The 21,391-nt window shown below is 44.6% G+C and overlaps 1 protein-coding gene across 1 annotated transcript; it reads left to right on the top strand.

Annotated features, from left to right (window-relative positions):
• The first annotated feature begins 1,672 nt into the window (after window positions 1–1,672).
• On the top strand, window positions 1,673–21,202 carry LOC120844222. The gene is made up of 4 exons (XM_040215873.1): window positions 1,673–1,724; window positions 14,112–14,230; window positions 14,322–14,441; window positions 21,167–21,202. The coding sequence occupies exons 1-4, from the start codon at window positions 1,673–1,675 to the stop codon at window positions 21,200–21,202; spliced, it is 327 nt and encodes a 108-aa protein (XP_040071807.1).
• Window positions 21,203–21,391: the final 189 nt, after the last annotated feature.

The raw sequence follows: 21,391 nt of genomic DNA on the forward strand, positions 1-21,391 counted from the left end.
ACTTTAGTAATGAAGATTACAATTCTAGGCGAAGTTTACTATAACTGACCAGCCTGCCCCGCACCCAGCGTACGAACCGCCGGTACGCCGCGTACCGGTATTTCCTAAAATTACGACAAATGAAAAATGTCAAGGTAAAACCTGCGCGGTGATTGTCGTTCAACTCCAGCCTTAACTTGTAGACTGTAGGCAACAAAACTAGACCAACTTGTGAATATCCCGGAGCATTGGAAGCTTCCTGTCGTGAAGTTCGAAGTATGCAATCTTGAGCATTGTTATATTCAAGCAAACGAGTAAGGATTCTTCGTGTGATGTTATGCAAGCTATCGGCTGCAAATCTGTAAGTTTCCTGCCCATCTCCCTGCAACAGAGGCACTCAAGAGTCTCGAATTCCAAAATCATGACGCATTGGCTGCATGTGCACCTACTAAACAAGTTCTACTCATGTTCTAGACAAAACACGTACTTAATGCTCGAGACGTTTACTTGTACTTGGTGCACTCACCAGTTCGTATTCTCTAGACCGCAGGCATCTTCAGCTTGGAGAGTATCCGATGATTCAACGACATTGGTGTCTGAATCTTCAGCAATCCGATCGGGCGTGTCGTATGCTAGCAATCCTAATTTCTGCGAGCGTTCTAAAATTTTTCTTTTCAAAAATTGATACCTTGTTTTGTGCCCAGTATAGCTCTGTATTTTTGGACTGACGGCATGCACTCGTACACTGGCTTGTACTTGCAACGCTTTCAGCATTGACCTCCATCACGTCGATCCACTGACTCTTCGTCCTCAAATTTTACAGCACGCAAACTAACCAACGGTGCAGCTCTAAAGAACTGATGGAACTGAAACATTGTTTTCTGCGATCGCTCGTACGAAGAGCATAATAAAAAAATAAAGACGAAGTCTTAGGCACGGTCGCGGAGAGCACGAGGAGTGAAACTCATGTGACTTCCTTCGAACCCACTTTTAGTCACGTAGGTTAATGCCTCCCTTCTGACCGCCCCGACACCTTGCGGTACACTGTTACGTCACAGTGCACTGAAGGGAACTTTGAATTGGGCCTTGCATTTCTATTTTTTATAAAAAAAACCTACGCAACTTTATAGTGAAAGATTTTTTTTGTAATGTCCTGATATGCCAATTCAACGCCTAGCAGAAAAACAAATATTTTTTTTTTTGGCGTATCAGAGGCACTTTAACGAGACAGTTCATTTCGACCATAAAGATTTTCCTAAAGGTTTAAGTATTTTAAAATGAAATGCTTTCCGGAATCGACCAAGGTAATTATGCACAAATTTGACTGAAGCCAAGCGGAGAGGGCAATATCTTTTTCTAGGTCACGTTTACCCGTATCTATTTTGGGCCAACAAGAGAGAGGAACAAAAAACGCGAAGACACCTTCGATGTTACCATAAACTGTTCAACGCGCAGCGACTGTACTAGAAACACTTATGCAACAGCCTGCCCAATGGTGCCAACTTTGCAATTTGTTGCACATGTTCACGCATAGACACGCACACACAACCACACAAAACAATACCACCTGTAGCAATGCTACCATTACTTTAAATGGAAACGGTAAATTAATGACACAATATTTGTTTTTCTATTGATTTCCTTACTGACTGTATATATCGTTTTTTACTCTCCAGAAAGAAATACAGAGGATATGGCTCGCCTCGCTTGCGTATTTCTGGTCTTTGTGCTGGCCTATCAGTGTGGTAAATACCCCATTTTTCTTCCTTTGTTTGCGTGTTCTTGGTAACATGTCAGCGTAGACGAAATTTATCTCGATTTTCACTTCGCACATTGCTTAAGCACAAGAACGCGACTCTTCGTTTTTAGAGAGAAACACACTTCGTGGCCCTGTTTAAAAAAAAAATATATATATAGAAATGTGTTTTTATTTTGCAAAACGTTGCGTGAAAAATAGACAAATTAAACAGGACGGTATTGGCTCCTCGTGTGGTGTGTTAAGTTCAGACGGTAGGGACGCAACAGTTGAATCTCCTGCCCAAAATCTGAACAGAAACGGCAACACAATGAGTACGCCGGAGGTAAGAGAACGCCGTTTGGCTGGGGTTATATAAGGAATTCTTCATAGACGACAAGCAGTGCTATTGCATTTGGACGTAGACTAAACGGCTGTCCAAACGGGACATATCAAATGGCATAAAGCAACACTTCACCGTCATATCAAGTGAAAGTTACTGTCCGGATGTCCGTTTTATTCGCGACTCCAGCAAAACGGACGCCACCAAGCGGTAAACCCGGAACCAGCCGGTCCAGGTCGCTCCGCGCCCCTCCGCGTCTCTGGTGGCTTTCGCGGACACGTGTTGTCGGCGCGGTGGCGAACCGTGTAATTTCACGAAGGCCCGAAAATTTCTCAAGTTTCCCTGAGTGTTCATTAAGCGCGAGACACATGCGCGAAAAATCCATCCGATCCGACGTCCGATCCGGCAGTACGACTGCCTGATCCGAAAAATTTGGTCGCTTCAGACGTCGGATCGGCGATCCGGCGTGCGTCCAACGTGCCAGATAGTTTCGCACGGCGGACGGATTGTCGGATGCGTCCAGCCAATGACAGCGCAGCTAGCGCGAACGTCATGATGACGTACTGGGTCTGGCGGGACGAACAAGAAAACGGGACGGGCGACGGGAAGGCGGACGCGTGGATCCCGCTGACCCATTCGAGAAAGATGGCCCCGGCAAAGAAGGCACGGGCTAACGAGAAAGAGCTTCTAACTTCGGTCTTGTAAGCTATACCGCCAATCTGGGACCAGAGATCTGTGAACGCGGACCTCCGCTGGGGCGCTTGGATCTCATGAGCGGAGCCGAACGGATCGTCGTGTCGTATGCAAGGTCGGAAGCGTGTGTCTCAAACTGTTGCGTGCGGCGATTCGGAGCGGCGTCCGGACTGTCGGATCGGACGTCGGATCGGACGAATCTGCCGTCCATGTGTCTCGCGCTTTAGTGTGGCGAAGCCTCAGTAGATTGTTTCCTTCCGTCACGTGTTTTCGATTTCTTGGATGGGGAGGATTCGCGGAAGAACGTTTTGATTTCTTGTCTGTCTCGAATCGCATTTAAAGTGACGACTACTTGGTAACTGATAAGGGGTTTCTTTATAAGGATGTAGAACAGTGGGAGGACGACGGACGAGGCATTTCACTGGAGGGAACACCAATGCTGCAGTCAAGTGAATGGGAAAGTTCGATAACTGCACTTTAAGAAAAAAGGGAGGAGAAAGGTAGCAAAAGCGACTGTTCATCCTTGTTGCGGACAAGTTGCCCAGAGAAGGGAGGAACGGCAGTTCAGATGAAAGGAGGAGGGCGAGTTCCTCCTTGTTCAGTTGTCGCAGGGGTAGAACATCGCGCTACTGACCAAGTGGTCAACGGTTCGATCCCCAGAAAAGTGGGTTCTTTTTTTTTTTTTTTTTTTTTTTTTTTGTGAAGATTTTTTTTGTTTTTTTTTTGTTTACCAAAACACATACAAACAAACCCAGACCGATGAAAGGAAAATTAAAGTCCTTATTATTCTCCGAGACGTTTTCCTCCTCCAGGCAGACCGGAGAAAGCTTTCGCCCTCCCGACCCATCTTCTTTCGGTTTCGTTTTTCGAGCACATCGCGCACGTTGTTTAATAAATTAATGTTGAGTTGATTGAGTTTCAGCGGCAGCGAAGGCCGCCTGTAATTCCGTCTTCTAGTCCAAACGTGCAGAACATTTCGGTTGCATTGACGTTTTTACCACTAATTTTATCAAACGAGCTAACGAAGCCGCTAGAAACAGCGAAGTTCCGGAGCAGTGCCAGCAGCGCTACATACACTGGGTAAGACGGCCGTCTCCAATTTGCGGGACACACGCGGAACTACAGCAGCGAAACCACGAGGAACTGTGTCGACGTTTTCGACGTCATGGAAATCGCGGGAACTGCGTCCAAGGAAGGCAGGTTTTCCTGCCGGCTGCCTGGGTGCCTTCCGCGCTGAGTTCGGTGGTTCGGTTCCGTTGTCCCGTGCCGAGTGCCAACCGGCGTTCAACGTGATTCTTCTGCGTGCCAGCAACATCGTTAACGTGGTTCTGTATTTCTTCGTGTCAGCGACATTGTGATGGCAGTGTTGTGGGTTGTGAACAGAAGACTGTAATTATCGCCGATGTGACCGTGTGTTCGCGTATCAGTGGTGTAACAACAAGATGAGATGACGTAAACTGTCGGGCATTGATGCCGCTGGTCGGGCCGTTATCGGAGGGGCCGGGGTGTCGCAGGATGACATTCCGCTTTACATTAAAGAGTTTAAAACCACTTGAGGGATTAGGTGCAGTCGATCGACGTGTGGATAGTCATGTTGGAACGCTGGTCTGAACGGTAAGCTCCTATCGTACAGTATGACGGAAAGTACGTATATTTATAATGGAAGTTTAGCATAAAAAAAAAAGACAGGCAAAATCGAAAAAAAACCCAAAAAACTCTATCCTTTAATTTACTGTTTAAATATATTACGGTTCCTGTAGAAACTGCCCTCCAAGTGGCGCGCTGGGATGAGCGCTAGAAGTTTTCGAGCTCGCAACGGCGCAGCTCCGTACACTTAACAGTTGTCGCAAGTCGCGGCTTTGACTGCATTCAAGTTGATCGAAAAGCGATTTCTGTGCCCGTGAAGCATCACTTCCAGCTGAGTGGATATCCGCTCTACAGAGGTTAATTCAAGACGGCAATTGCAGCTTTGCGCGAACAGCACAAATAGAAAAACGAACACTACAATATAAATACTGGCTACGAAGGGCCGTGCGGGAAAACAAACTCATGGCTTGGAACCACATTGGAGCGGCTCGATTCATTGGCTTTCAAATAATTATGGCATGATCGAGCGTCTTCTTTTTAATAAGAGATTCATCCCCTGAGCCATTAAAAATAGCCTCAGATGTATGACATTGCTGGAAAAAAATGAACATGTTCGGAATATTTTTTTTTTGCTTAGGGAGTCACCGAAAAATTCCGTACGTTCAAAACGACCACTATAAAAGACGGAAACGCAGGGCTCGGTAGCAGAGATCGGGGTAGTGTGCTGTTGTATTGGTGATTGTATGTGCGATGCCTGTGTATGCGTTCAATATATGTTGACCTGATGTTTGTAGTGTGCGCAACGTGTCTACATGTGTTAGAGATTCCAAAGAAAAGGAAACGCAATTGTGGCGTAAGGAAATAAAAATATTTTTTTTAAAACATGAATTGGGCGGTACCTAGCGCCACCTAGCCTAGCTACGTGCGATTACTCTGCTTGACCCTGCCATCTGGTGGCAAGCGATTTAACATCCTTTTACGCTACGCGGCTACGCCATAATTTCGTGTTACCGTGCTGAGAAAAGCCAAGAGGTTGCTTCGGATGCTTCGGATTTGCTTTTTTTTTTTTGAGAGCGGCTTTTGGTTTTGCGGGCGAATGATTTTCACTCCTCCGTGATGTGCGGTTGACGCAACGGTTGACGAAGGAATTGTGGCTCGAGGAATAGCAAAGGTAGGACATAAAGTGCGCGAACTGAGTGCCGGTTGTCTCCGTTGAACATCGCAGTGCTGACGATGAGAAGACTGAGTGACTGCATGCTTTCGAAACGTAAGCTTCTTTACCTGCAGGGGTAAAGAAACTTCGGAAATAAATACAGTTCGCGGAAAGCTCGTGTTACGTTTTTATTTCCTGCTCCTCTCGCTTCGTGCAATAGACTTAGTGTTCTCGTTAAGCCTTACCGAGCTCGATTTGCTCGATTCGTGGCCGCCATAATGAGATGCAGTCGACGGAGGAACTTTTCCTCCCCTGCTTAAGGGACGAAAGTTTCTCCCTTTCTGAAGGAACATATGTGTCAAGAGCGTTCCTCCCTTTAGGGAGGACTATACTGACCCTTTTTTCTAAGAGTGTGCTTTTCTTGAGTTTGGTTGTGTTCGATTAGCTTCAAGTTTGAGCCACCCACGCCGGTCGGTGCGTTGGCTATTCATCTTGGCTGCTTTTCGCCGAACAATCCTCTGGACCACTCTGAAGGAGTTGGGCTGATTTCGGAATTATTTGATTCAGGAAAACCTGCTCGCTGCAAATGATGAATGAGGGAAATTATAAGTTTTCAAAAGGTGGGGCACGCGTCTCGCAACGTTAGAAGCTGTCACGGCATTATGATCTATCGCGCCTCCAATATTTATATTATACCCCCGTCGAATTAAGCCAGCAGCAATATACGTCTACATTGCTCAGGCTGACCGGCCACAAAAATACTCATTTTTTCCGTTCCGGATTCGAAGTCAAGTTCAATGAAGAGAGGTTCTCTGTGAATCTCCAATGAAGACTCTCTTCAGTTTGTCCGCATTCGTCTCCGTGCTACCGGCTAGAACCATTTGGCTAAGTTTAACTTAGTATCTCTCTGTCTGTCAGATATACTTTTATTCAGCAGTTCACCTAATAGCTAGTTAACTAAGCTCATATTTCAAACCGAAGAATATACTAATATCGCTTTGGTGGGACCATAGTACGCAATATAATACATAACCCGCTCGTCAAAATGACTTCTCGAATGCTACTAAAACCTGAATTGAAATACGAGTATCAGCTGCTTAGTGGGGGTGCCGGCGGGTTAACATGCTCCTTGGCTCAAAAAGCGCTTGCTTAATTTTCGTAATTTTCCTGCAGCCTGTGTTGTTGACCGAGCAGACAACTGAAGCTGTTTCTTAAACGCGGACACGCACAAAAGCTCGATTTCGCGGACAGATAAGTCGCATGGTCGAGGCATGCGAGTTGGCTGAAAATTACTGTCGGTGGGAGAATTCTGCAGTCATTGCCGCTTTCCTTAGATGATCAAAACTGATTAGTATATTACCGTCTCTCCAGAGCCCGTAGTTTCGGTTTCGAAAGAAATCTCCAAAACGAAAGTTTGACACGAAAAGAACAAAAAGACTCTTGGAAAACAAAACTATGCTCTGCAAGTTTATGTGCACCGGCTACACTTAACCGTCTCAGTTCAAATACCTATAAAATTGGGCAATAAACAAAAGAAACTCTGTTAAATTGAACGCGCCACCTGTTCAGGCGGCCCGGCCGAGCCGACGCGACCTGGACTCAGCCGCCATGTTTGTTTGGTGGTGGCGCCCCCTATGGGTCGCTGGAGTCGCGAATAGCGCAGCTCTTAGGCGCCCGTTCCCTGCTTGAGCGGCGTCGTCGGCGTCGGCGTGGGTGTAACCGCGCGTTGCATTATGAAACGTTTCCCATAATGACGTCACACGTGACCTCACGTGAAACGTCACGAGGGTTACCCTCGTGAGGGTTGCAAGGGTTACCCTCACGAGGGTTACGAGGCTTACCACTCACCTCTATGTTTATTTGCTGGATCGCGCTTGACAAGCTCCGTCTACAGACGGGAATGCGTCTACGGTCCGCCATCTTTTTGGTGGAGTTATATTATCTATAGCTATCATAGTAATATGGCGGACAACGCAATGGCGGCAGCGGCGGCAGGCTGCCACAAAATAGCCGTGGATTTAGTACACTGTACCGTGGGTGATATTTCGTGCCTGGTTCAAGTTGTTCGACGAAGCAGATTCTTGCAACCCGGCGTGAACTTTAGCCTCATCTTTGAGGACCCGGCAAACGTTCTAAGAAAGCGCAGCACCGGGTGGAAACAGCGCAGCTCGCATCGAAAGCAGACTCCATACGGCGTCTGCTTTCGATGCTTCTTTAGATGTGACTTTCGATGCGTGCTGTGCTGCTTTTCCACGGTGCCGCGATTTCGTGGCACTTTCACCGGGTCCTCAAAGATCGGGCTACCGTTCACGCCGGGTTTCAAAAATATGTTTTGTCAAACAATTTTAATCAAGCACGAAATATTACCCACGCTATTTTGATATCAGCCTGCCACGACAACTGCCACAACGCTGTATGCCATGGATGGATCACAGTGGATGCAGCAGCAGTACCTTGGCTAGAGGTAATATAACTCTAACAAAAAGATGGCCGTCAGCGGCCGTATTCCCAGAGCGGGCCAACGCGATTCAGCCATTGTTATAGAGAATCAGTGAGGCTTAACCTCACTAGGGTCACAAGGATCACGAGGGTTACTTTCACGAGGGCCACGAGTGTCACCCCCACGACGGTTACGAGGATTACCCTCACGAGGGCCACGAGGGTTACCCTCACGAAAGTCACGTGGGTTACCTTCACGAGGATCACGAGGGTTACTATCGTGAACCTCGTGAGGGTCACGAGGGTAACGTCACGACGTTAACGTCACGTGTGACGTCAGGTGTGATATCATTATTATTGGAAACGCGTGATGTATGACGTCCCGTGACGTTACGTGTGACGTCGCATAACGTTACGTGTGACGTCGCATGACTTACGTGTGACGTCATGCGCAACGTCAATATTGCCGCTAAATTTAGCGGGAAAATTATTCTCCTAAACCAGACGGAAAATATTTCCGCTAAATTTACCCTTGTGACGTCACGTGTGACGACACGTGTGACGTCGCACGCGACCAGGTGCTTGGCGACCTGCATCCTGCCGAGGAGACTCCCTCTTTCTATTATGTTTCTGTAGTCGCGATAATAGCGTCGGTTGACTGGAAAGTATCCCACTATACACTCCGTGCGGGAACTATAGAGGGCGCTTTGAAAAACGCGCGTAGCGCCGCTAGCGGAGGAGCTGGCGTTCAACAGTGAGGCGCGTTCAGCAGCCTGCGGCGCCTTTTCGCATGCAAAGCTGTGGCGTCGGAAGCGCACGGACGAAACTTTTGTTTCTTGAGCCGATACGTTGAGGTTGGCGTTTGCTTGAGTGCTGGGGCAGGCCTAAGAAGGGCATCTAGCTGTTCACTTCTTATATTGAGTTTGAGTCGTTATTAGAGGTAACTTCTCTAGCTGCGGCCGAAAAAGGGGTTGGAGCAGTTTTCCGAAAAGCAAGACGGCCGCCACCTTAATTGCTTTGAGTGGGAAATTGGTTTCGCTCGTCGCTGTAAACGGGACTGCTGGAACGATGATATTTGGAGGTGAGTGAGATGTTCACTAAGTTTGTGAACGAAGTGTACCAAGTTTCATTAAGACAGCAGATGTGAAAGTTATGCTTATAACGAATAAAGATAACACAACGTTTTGGGTCCAATAGTGGACCCAAAATGTTGTGTTATAACCGGGCTGTGCGAAGTGCAGATTTCGGCACACTGGTGCTTGGACTTGACAGTAACATGATGCAGCACTCATTATACCAAAAAGAGGTGGCAGAGGGAAACCAGGTGGAAATTTGGTTTGGGCGGCGTAACTCAATGGTAACCGGTTTTGACCACGAAAGGGCTGTCAAGAGAAAACCACTCGTCATGGGAGGTGGAGATTTTATAGGTAGGAAGCGACTAGTCGACTGTTCTACCAATTGAAACAACTTTACGAAAGGTGGTTCTAAAGCCAAGAAAACAAAGTCGTCGGCCAACTCACGGTTCGGCTGTCAAAGGCTTTTGCGGTCAGCTGTTGTGTAATAACCTGTTGCGCGAGGTGCTGATTTTCGGCACAAAGGTACTTTGACATGACCGTAACTTGACAGAACACTTATTATACAAAAAAGAGGTGGCATAGCGAAGCCAAGTGGAAACTTAGTTTTGGGCGGCGTGACTAAATGGGAACCAGTTTTGACCGTCAATGGCTGTGAAGATAATAGAACTCATCGTGGGAGGTGCACACTTTACAGGTAGGAAGGGACCAGTTGACAGTACTTCCAGTTCAAACAACTTTGTGACAGGTGGCTCTAAAGCCGAGAAAAAAAAATTGTTGTCCACAGAACTCGGAGAGTCAGCGTTTCCAGATCCAAAAGGAGGCTGATCAAAAAAGAAAGCACACCACATAAACTTCCATACTCAATCGTCCATTCTCCAGTGATTCCGAGTTCTATTGTAGTTTTCCTTAGATTCATATGTGCCACTTTTGTTTTACCGTTCAAGTCTTTCTACATGAAATACAGATTGCGTGCCATATTTCTCCGGAAATATCATCGACACGTACGATGGGGACGAAACTTCTTTGGAGGGCATTGCTCCAACGAAATTGGCACTGATACCCGCGAGTGTGGGATGGCATTTCAGTTCGTCACATCGACGCTAACACATGTAGGCGTCACTGGTACGAAAACAAACGCGGAGCGCAAAGCGGCAGTGTAGAATATGTCAGCCGTGCCGACACAGTGGCAGATGTGATCGGGAGACTAAATTTCTCGCGTAGTGTGGCACGGGTGTATCGTTATCGCTGTCCCACAAAACATCGGCGTGGTGAAAAACTGTGAAACTTAGTTCCCCACAAGATACGACGCATTAAGGGCTGTTTATACTCCGACGTTGAGCGCAGTGAACGCAGCGTAGCGCAGAACGCGCGCCTTTCATTGGCCGGCAACCAGGAACTCGATATCTGCGACCAATCAGTATCTGAGCGCGCTGCGCTACGCCGCGCCCGTCGACGTTACGTTGGAGTATAAACGTACCTTAACTGTTGAAGTACTTAACGTCGCAGCACCGGCAGCCCTTCATGCTGTGAAAACCCAGCGCAACCGCACCGCTCCGACTTCAATGCGTACCAAAGTACCTGGCGTGGTTTCGGTCTCGTTTTCTCTGGGGTTCTCACTGCCAGCCTTCGGTAACGGCCGCGCGGCGGCGCGCCAGTCGCGTCGCACGAAGTGTACACGTTCAGGAGATTTCCGCGTCGCGAATGTGAGAAGTACTTTGTGCGGCTGACGTATCTTTCCGACAGCAAACAATAAGTTCCCACGTAATTTAAGATCGCATGTTTACTGCAGACGTACCAGCCGCCGCTGGCGACATTGGCTGGAAGTATGGGTATGGAATGTTGCCCACCAGAAACAGGTTGTAACATTGGGCGTTACCGCGACGGACATATGCCCCCACTGTACTTGCCCAGAGACGAATGAGCACGTTTTCACCACTTGTGTACTTGCGTGTACATTCTTCACTCTTGTGTCTGGACTCTTTGGGATGTGCACCCATTTCCAAACGCGTACACACAATCGCTTTGAGAAACTAGTTGTGATACTAGTACGCTAGGTCCTGTGGAAGTACAGATGTAGGGCCAAGATTCAGCGTCGCCGTTTTAGGCCCATGTTCCCAATGCTTTCCACGTTGCGCGAGTAGATACTGGACTACAAAGAGAATGAACTGTGGAAGTTTGGAGAGCAGGAATTCCTGCGACGAAGGCAATATAGGTTTTTCATAGTGAGTAGAGCAGGGTCATACTGCGCCCCACATCCGTGTTTATATAAGTATAATGTAGGGTCTCTCAGTGTGGCCTGCGCGCCACTCAATTTGTAAATATGTCAATAAACGTTTCTTACAACAATCAAAAGAAAGATTGAGTGCGTTCTGAATGTCGCCGCGACGATACACTCACGTGCGTTGCCCTTTCAGTTACGAAGAGTCGCGAATTTAACTCTGGCGTGCCTAATTAAAATACTTGAATACATCCTTAGCTGGAAATCGTGACTGGAGGTTATTTGTTAAGGTCATTGCCTCCACTAGGAGAATATTTGTGGCTTCGTGTTGTTCACAAAAGCTGTCAATCATCACGCCCAAGGTCATTGTAACAATTTCAGCCAATGGCGTGCCCTTATTTTCGCCCCATTCTCCCCACATAATGGCCAAGCTCTACATAAACAGCTCTGGTTCCGGATTACTTTAAAAAATATATATTCGCACTGCCGGCGAAGACCGTGGTCTATTCAAATGAACATAATCTCTTTGTAATGCACCTTTGATTTCAAAGTAAATGCGAGCAATAATCCGAAAACTTCAAGTAACAAAAATAAAACATGGTTGCGCATAACGACCGCGCACTTGGTACCGACGGATGTCGTCTGCATGTCGCCTGTTTTCCTTAGCTGGTCAGCTGCATCTTAGACGCTGCTTTCAAGGCATCTATCAATTCGTGCGCCAAACGCACCCCGCCACACGACCTGGTCGTTTGCGTCGCCACCCGCTGTTGACCCTGGCAAGTGTTTTGGCTCTATCTTTTACAGAAAGGGATGTACGCCCTGCAATTTTACGAGGTAAAATCCACCTGTGAAATAGGCCTTTGATGAAAGGTCTAAATTGCTACGCGCAGTCGCCGATTTTTACGGCCGACTATAGAACAAGGATAGAGTGAGTAGGCAGGTGAGCTGTTTGATGTAAGAGATAAAAAAACAAAACAAAACAAAAACGGAGAGAACGGACGAAAAATTGGATGGGACACAAGACGTCTCGGCGTTTCAAACACCCTATATTTTCTACCGTCGTCAAATATCCATGCAGATTGGAAATGTGCTTAGTATACCACTCGATTCAGCCGATAATGTTCTCACTCACTGATTCTAATTGGTCACCGTGGTTTAAGGTGGTAGGCCACCTTCAAAAGTCTTTTTTTTTTCGCGAGATCAATTTTCAGGTTTTTGTTTTTTTTCCACGCCCAAACATTCACATATATGTTGCAACAAAAATTATCCTCCTATCGTCATTAGTTTGCGAGTTACAGCAAGTTTTCTATACCCTATGCTCCTATAGCGAAACCGAAACCACATTTCCAACTGTGGTTTCGCTAAAGGGATTTGAAGGCAAAGGCGAAAGGGATTTGAAGTACCTGCAGTACTACGGCGATGGTGATTCCAAGAGCTATGCCGCTGTGAAAGACATGTATGGAAAGGACAGTGTGCAGAAACTGGAATGCATTGGGCATGTCCAGAAGCGTGTTGGCTGCCGCCTCAGAAAACTGAAGAAGACAGTGCGTGGACTCGGTGGTAAGGGAAAGCTCACTGATGCCCTCATTGACCGCCTGCAAAACTACTATGGCATCGCCATAAGGGCTAATGTGGGGAACCTTTCTGCAATGAAAAAGGCTACCCTTGCCAGTCTTTTTCATTGCAGCTCTACCGACAAGCAGCCGAGACATGGTCTGTTTCCACTTGGACCGAAAAGCTGGTGCGGATACCAAAGGGTCGAAGCACTCGGCCAAGGGAAAAGTGTACACAAAAGAGGACTTCCAGATGATGCGCTCAACAAAGTTAAAACTGTCTACAGTGATCTGTGCTGTGATGAACTTCTAATGAAGTGCCTGCATGGAAAGACGCAAAATGCTAATGAGTGTTTCAATGGTCTAATATGGCAGCAGGCACCCAAAGAGGTCTACGTAAGCTTGCCTACAGTAATGTTTGCCTTGCATGATGCTGTGGCACACTTTAATAATGGCAGTGTAAGCACCCTAAATATCCTGAGGCAAGCTGGCATAGAACCAGGGTACTACACGACGAAAGCTTGCATCGCCAAGGATCACCAGCGCATGCAGAATGCTAAACGCAAGTCAGCGGATGGGACAAAACAGGCCAGGAAGAAAAGACGAGCAGCCACCCGAAGAAAAGGAGACTATAATGCTTCCGCAGAAGGGCCCAGCTATGAATCTGGTGCATTTTAGGACTGCATGCGAAGATTGTGACACTTTTTACAAGCTCGGAAATCTTTGTTTACGTTTTTCTGAAAATAACAATTTGCTCCAAATGTTGCGACGCAAACTTTCATAACTTATTTCTCAGCGTATACTTTGAACTGAAATTTTGCACAATGATTTACAACATATATATCTGTGCAGTGAACTAGAATAAAAGAAATCCATAAAGTATTTTTCAATTCACAGCTGAATTCTCAAACAGGTTCAGTCTAAATTGGCTCTTTTTCTCCGTTTTCTTGTTTTTTTTTAACATTACTTCCTTGATATTTACTGCATAATATTCATTCTAGTTCACTGCATAGCTCCAGCCATTAGTTACACAAATGACAAAGCTTTACTGAATAAAGCCACCCATTAGGCACTTATCACAGCTGGCGTGGCTAGCACTTTTAATGCAATTTTTGACAAAGATTACCTACCAATAAATAAATATTCAATATTTTGCACTGTAAATGGCTGGGTAAGTTAAATAAGACATGCTTGTTTTGAGGAAAAAGTTATTTCAACGCTGGCTGCTCTTAAAAAAAAATTTTGTTTTTGAGTGGCCTACCACCTTAAGACGTAATCCTTATTAAATGCACATGACGTGCATTTGTCGCTGCATTGTTGTTGTGTTTGTTTCAGCTGACGTGGTAAACGGTGCTGTGGAAGAGGAAGACCTTCCAGACTTTGTGGGGAATAAAGGAGAATTCCTTGAAAAATTGAAGCAGCTTTGTAAAAAGGAACATAAGACGAGGGTTATTGTGAGTATAAAAAACAACAATTTAATAAAGACTAAACAATCGATTTCATATATTGTGTCCTTTGTAAGCTGTAGAACATTTTTCTTTGTAGGCTGCAGTTGACTTTTCAATCTGCCAGGTTTCCTGCTCGATCAGTGCATTCTGGATTATTTTTGGAGGGTCTTCTACAGTAATGCTAACAAGCAGAGAACCATGCAGCAATGAAGGCGGGGTAAGTTAAAAAGCCAAACTTTATTTATTTTATGCCCTACCATTAAATTCGGAATTTTAATCACGGCCCTGAAACTTTGCGCTTTCATCTGGCCACCCTGAAGCGAAGTTCGTGTTAATGTCTGTATGGAATGCCACGGAAAGTGTAATTTTATTTGAAACGAAAATAAACTCGGCGTCTTCCTATCTTAGCTGAGACATGCACCATCATATTTGTCAAGTACTGCACGAAGCATGCCCCTATTGCAATGGCGCATTTGTCGCTGCATGCAAAGACCTAAATTCCTACTACAAACCTATATGCTTGATTTACCTTGATCCTACGAATGAAGTCGATATCCACAGAACGTGTTGAGTTTCTCGCTTCCTCACTCTTCCGGGGCTTTTCCGAATATTTTCCGTGACATCAAATCACGCGAGACTGTTGTGTGATATCGTCACGCGGTTACTCACTCTCTTCCGACCCTTGGCGTGCTGCCCTGCAAGAACCTGCAGTACATTTCTATTGTAAGTTGAGTTTCTATTGTGATATCGTCACGCGGTATGAAATTTTCGTGTCTTGGGTTCGATTCTCGTCAGGGGATGTTTGGGTATGTTTTCTTTCCTATCAACATTTCTTTGCATCTTTGTTTTAATTTCAGAAGATATTAATTCAAAAGAATAAATAGTCATATTAATTTCAGGAGAAAATTAATTTCTCCTGAATTTCATGCAACATTTTTTTTTGTGGCGGTTTCAATAGTTTTTATTCACGCTTTCTACGCAGATCCAAGCCCTTAAACAGATTTCGTTTAAACATTTAAAGCATATGCTTAAAATAGCAATTACTCTCCTGCTGGGTCTGCCAAGCTTTTAGAGGTACAGTTAGTCTCCCAGAGGTTATACAAACATGAATTGCTTATATCCACATCTGTCTGAGTTTAGCGAGTGTACCCCCCCCCCCCCCCCCCCCCCCATGGTATGTTCAAACTTCAACTATGTATTTTCGTCAAAACACGATAAAGAGTCAAATGATTGACCGCAGTGGGCCAATCGGAACGCCTGAGGGAAGTACGTAAAAATGCATCATCTGAGAGCCCTTTTGCCGTCACATGCCTTTCGACCCTTCATCAAAATAGCTCACGGAGTCATAGCATACGTAAATTTTCAAGTACTGTCGAAAGTTTCTATAGAAGTAGAACCAAGGCAAGCGATAGAAAGACTGAAAATTGGGCACATTGGTAATTCAACCCCACGTTGAAGTTGAAAAACTTCCTTTCCAAATTGCAAGATAAAAATACGTCGTCGTCGTCGTGGTTGTCGTTGTTGTTGTTGTTGTTGTTGTTGTTGTCATTGTCGTTGTCATTGTCGTTGTCGTTATCGTTGTCGTTGTTGTTGTTGTCGTTGTTTAAAACTGGTCAAGACATTAGAGGCTAGAAAAAATCATCCGTCCGGGTTAAGTCATTTTTTTAAAACTATTTTTGTTCACGTTGCGCCCTTGAAAAGCTCGGTGGAAGACCCTGCACTCACCTCACCTCGAAACCCCACCGTGTCCTTCGCATCATCAAGTCCGTCTGCTATGGTCAGCGTCACCATGGCAACGAAGTGTCAGCTGAGTGAATTCACACATTAACGTAGAGTCTGAAGCCAGAAACAGCTGACACCATACTCCGAATACCGACTGCTGAAGTCAACCTGGCAACGCTAGTTGAATTCGGAAGCGTCGGTGCAGCGGCGGACGCTGGGGAGCGGGAAGGAGTCGACTGGATAACCCCTGACGGTTTCGACGAGGCTTGACGGAAGCTCGAACCTGAGATTAGGTACTTTTAGAAGACTGTATTCCATACTCCGTTCGCAATTAAGCTGCGACTGCAGCCAAAGGTACAAGTGAGAGATAGCCCGTGCTCCTTACTTTATTTGATACATGCATTTATAGAGCGAGCGCTTCTTCTCCGGAAGAAGGCTTCAAAACACCGACCTCGAGCTCTCGTGGTAGTGGAATTGCCTGCCGTCTCAGCTTAAGGATGTACGGAGTATAGACGTACTACACTCTTATAGCGGGAGCTCATGCCTTTACTTCGAAGCATGCGCGCTTTTCACAGCGTTCAATCTACTAAAACTCTAGTTTACAGACTTTTATATTCCGTTCACCGTTAAGTTGATACTCGAATGTCCGCCTTGAACGTGAGCTTTATGACTTTGCTAACGCAAGTTTGAACGCGCAGGATCCCGCAACCAAAGAACTGCGAAAGCCAGCGAGCTCATGCTGAAGGCAGAGCTTTCTTTCTTTGTTTCTTTCTTTATTGGTTTCCATTTCATGCAGAATGGAGGAGGCCGAGGAAAAAAGCTACAAACGCAGCTTGTGGGACCCTCGGCCCCCTTTAAATGATGGCAGCATTGGACTCACAAAACACTCACACACAGTAACAAAACACTTCCTGGTCAATCAGATTCACTCATTCGATACAGCTCCACACATTAGTATACAGTTGCAATTTAACATGATTAGGTTGGGTAAGGAACACAAAACAATTCTAGGAAATAGCTCGTTTTCATCTCAGGCACTTCTAAGGGCACCGGTATCAGAAAATGAACATAAAAGATATCTCAGTTCAGAAGGGGTTATGGAGGATATATCGGTGCCAGCCGCCTCAAATGAATTTAGTAGTCGAGGCAAAGTATTCTTAAGCATTTGGTCACCATAATTTGTCCGAGAACGAGGAACTACCCATGGTTCTGGAGTTCGTGTTTTATGCGAAGGTTGCCTTTTTTCTAAGTTTCCTATTTCTAAGAGTGTAGAGGTATTTTTCCTAATGCTATAATAAAAAATCTCGCATAAGCCTCCTTCGGTATATGTCATGAACTTTTAGAATGTATTATTTCTTGAAAGGGTAGTCAGTATGTTCGGTGTATGAGACATTGGCAATAACGCGTATCATTCTCTTTTGCATTAAGTGTAATTTATGGAGGTTAGATTCTGTTGTTGTGCCCCATACAAGATGGCAATAGTTAATATGAGATACAAATAGCGTATTGTAGATTAATACTTTAACTGATTCCGGAAGAATATACCTATTTCGATTCAGTATACCAGCTATTTGACTAAGTTTGAGGAGTACAAAGTTAACATGCTCGTCCCATTGCATGTTACTGGAGAAGTACGTGCCAGGCACTTTTATAGTGTCCAAAACTTTGATGTTTGTGTGATTAAACGCTATGTTATGATGCAATGGAATAGGCGTTCCTCTTGTACAGAAGAAAACGGCTTTAGTTTTATTAGAATTAACTTTTAGACGGTTCTGTTTTGACCAAGAGCTTAATTTACGTAGAACATCATTTGCCATATTGGTTATCTCGGCGTTGGAGCTGGACGATAGAAATATGCTAGTATCGTCCGCATAGATTATAAACTTCGCCTGTTGACATATATGTGCGATATCATTGACGTATAAGTTAAAAAGCAACGGGCCAAGAATGCTACCCTGAGGCACACCAGAGATTATTTCTTTGCTTTTAGATGTTAAGCCATTCAGAAAAACGAATTGTCGCCTTCTGCCGAGATAGGATTTTATGAACTCAAGTGTCAGACCCCTTATGCCATACCGCTCAAGCTTTTTAACTAGAATATTGTGATCGATATGATCAAAGGCCTGGGTAAAATCAACAAAAATGCCCAAAGTCAGAAGCTTCTGCTCGAAGTTTTGTAAAATATATTCTTTTTGCTCAAGAAAAGCCAGCTCCACAGACTTATTTTTTTGGAATCCATACTGAGCTTTAGTTATTAGCTGGTATTTTGCACAAAATGACGATATTTGATTTAAAATAACTTTTTCTCAGCATTTCGAGAAAATTGGAAGGATAGAAATTGGGCGATAGTTCTTTATGTCTAACCTATCACCTTTTTTATATAGTGCTGTAACTTTGGCAACTTTCATTTTGTCTGGAAAGGTTCCCGTGGAAATACATAAGTTGTATATATGAACCAAGACATGGACGATTTCATTAATTACGTACTTGACAGGTCTTATCTGAATACCGTCAGCATCACGGCTGCAAGAGTTCTTGAGTCCAAGAAAGGTTGAACATACCTCTACACTGTCGGTTGCATGTAAAAAAATACTGCTTTCGTTTCCGGACAGGGAGTAACTACAAGACTCATTTGAACACAGTTCAGGTTCTCTGTGAACAAAATAGTGGTTAAACGCATTCACTAGTTCAACTCCTGTCAGTACGCGTCCATTGAGAGAAGTTGTTTCTATTGTTTCAACATTCTGTTTTCGTTTCATGACTACACTTAGCTTGCTCCATAGCTTATCTGTGTCCCCTGCACAGCTAGCAAAGAGGTTCATGTAGTAAGCTTCCTTGGCATTCCTTAACTGTTTAGTTAGTTTATTACGATAGACCTTAAACGTTTCCAAGTCTGAAGGGATCCTTTTCCTAATAAATGTTAGATAAAGCCTCTCCCGCTTCTTAATTTTCCTTAAGAGCTTTTTTGTTAACCAAGGTTTCCGAAATTTCTTATTGAATTTGCGCTCCTTATTGATAAAGTGCTTCTTATATGCTGCAACAAATATGCTGAGGAAAATATTATAAGCTATATTGGCATCTCCTTGTTGAAAAACTTCGTCCCAGCACATATCCTTAAGCTCTTTCTGAAACTCGCTTAAGGTCTTTTCGTTAATAAGCTGGAATGTTACGTTAGTATTAGCTTTTTTTCCTTTTCAAAGGGGGTTGTTCGAACGGACAAACAAACAGGCATATGGTCACTAATTGGACAACTCAAAACTCCACTAATCATACACGATGGATCATAGCTTGTTAAGAAAAGATCAAGAGTTGTTTGCGTCGTTTCAGTAAGCCTTGTACATGACTCAATAGCATTCGTACACCCATTCGAAAGGAACACTCTCTCAAAATTTTTTTTCCTCGCGCTATCAGAATTCATATCGATATTAAAATCACCACCTATTATGACATTTTGTCTGCGGTACTTGCACAGGCCAACATATTTTCTAGGAATATAAGAAAAACATTCAAAGCACCATCTGGTGGCCGATAGCACACCGGAAAAATTATATCCCGTGTCTCGGCACACAACACTCCATAATCGTCGGTTGAAGCAGAAAACTGTTTCTGCAATTCACATGACATTGAATCATTTATGAGCAGTGAAACCCCACCCCCACGTCGTGAAGTTCTATTAAGATAGTATGTTCTTTTTTGAGGCAACTGAAAGATGGCAACATCGTTTGAATACCATGTTTCAGACAACATAATAACATCCCAATGCTTATCGGCATCAGCAAAGAAACTTTCAAGTTCTGTTAACTTGCTATTTACAGACTGCACATTCATATGCAGACAACTCAGTCTGTCTCTCCGTAATCCGAGAGACGTAATCCGAGAGAGCTTCTTGTCTCAGCTTAAGGGTGAACAAATTATAGTTGACCGAGCGCTAGAGCTCCGCTGGACCCGCTCTCGACTGCGTACGATCTGCTAAAACTCTCTGAGTAGAACGTACACCGCGGAAAGCGCGCCCAGCGGGCGCAGGCTTAATCCATTCTATGAAGTGACGGCACGAGCTTCTTCTAGCAAAGCGTAGCTCTGAAATACGGTCTCCTAAAGGCTCTGTTATAATCCAACGTCGAGCGTAGCAAACACGGCGTAGCGCAGAGCACACAGCTACTGATTGGTCACAAATATCGAGTTACAGCTCGCCGGCCAATCAAAGATCCACGTTCTGCGCTACGCTGCGTTCGCTGCGTTCAACGTCGGAGAATAAGAGAGCCTGAAATTCCCTAATTTTTATTTTTTTTATTTTGCGGAGTGGAGCGAAACGAAACGAGTGGTTAACATGCGTAAGGCGGTCTGCTTGAAATTAAGGTTTAGTTTGAGACCCTAGGCTTTGCTTGAGCATCTGTTTATAGGGAAATGGTCGGAACTTCATAGTATCGTGATACCAGGAATACACCCGAATATGTATTTTAATGGAGACATACAAAATAGAGGTGGACACATTGTATCGCGACGCAGAAATAAAATATAAAATGTAGTGGAAAAATGCTATCGCAATAGATGTGTATCAGGAAACTGTCCAACCCAAAATTGACGAGTTGCTAGCCCACAAGAATTAGGTGACGACGGCATAAGGTAGGGATTCGGTGACGTGACACAAATCTTAACTTCGCCCCCACTGAAATCAATTTAGCATTAAAAAGGTGTATGCGCATCATGGGTAAGCAATTAACCTATGGGCGACTGCTCGAATTAGCACATTCGAGCTTCTTTCATTAACAATGTATGCTGAGAACGGTTCCAAGCCATAACACGATAATTGCCAAAAACGAAGTAGGACTTTCCGGAAGAACGACGGTAGCTTAGACTTAGAGGAAGAATTGACCGATGGTAATAGTTGGAGTAAAACTTAAGAAATTCAGCGGATATTTCGGAAGGAAAGGAATTTGGACCGCGCAATTGGCGTAAAGCCAACGATACCCGGTGTCTTAGTATGCCAAAAAAAACATCAATATTTTATTAAAGGTGTGGTTCGTTCTGCATTGAATAATTCAGAAAAAATTTAACATGAAATGAAAAGATCGAACCCCCCATTAGAGGATATAAATTATATACAAACAAAAAAGTAAGAAGCTAACCATTGTCTTTGACTTTGTTAAAATTAAAGGCTGTCATTGTGAGTATAGATGTCAATAATTAAGTTGTGCAAGTTAAATCGAAGTTCTTTTTCAGATATGCGTCCAAGGAGTATGCGCCTACGAGTCATGAAACGGTCAAGTATCTAGGCCGGTGCCGAAGACCAACGAAAAACGGGGGTTTTAGTAATATGATTAAAAAAACAAACAGAACTGTAGTCAATATTGATGTTCTTACAAATTCTTAAAAAAACGTGATTATAATTATCATGCCATGCACCCTTTTTAATGCGATAGCATTCTTTAGCTGCTTTACCCGGTT

Source organism: Ixodes scapularis, unplaced genomic scaffold (genome assembly GCF_016920785.2).
Source record: "Ixodes scapularis isolate PalLabHiFi unplaced genomic scaffold, ASM1692078v2 PGA_scaffold2__306_contigs__length_199485367, whole genome shotgun sequence".
NCBI lineage: Eukaryota > Metazoa > Arthropoda > Arachnida > Ixodida > Ixodidae > Ixodes > Ixodes scapularis.

Coding starts and splice junctions, on each gene's coding strand:
- LOC120844222 (XM_040215873.1), top strand. CDS start 1,673: ATGGCTCGCCTCGCTTGCGTATTTCTGGTCTTTGTGCTGGCCTATCAG. Junction 14,231..14,321: donor AACATAAGACGAGGGTTATT/GTGAGTATAAAA, acceptor TTTTCTTTGTAG/GCTGCAGTTGACTTTTCAAT. Junction 14,442..21,166: donor CATGCAGCAATGAAGGCGGG/GTAAGTTAAAAA, acceptor GTTCTTTTTCAG/ATATGCGTCCAAGGAGTATG.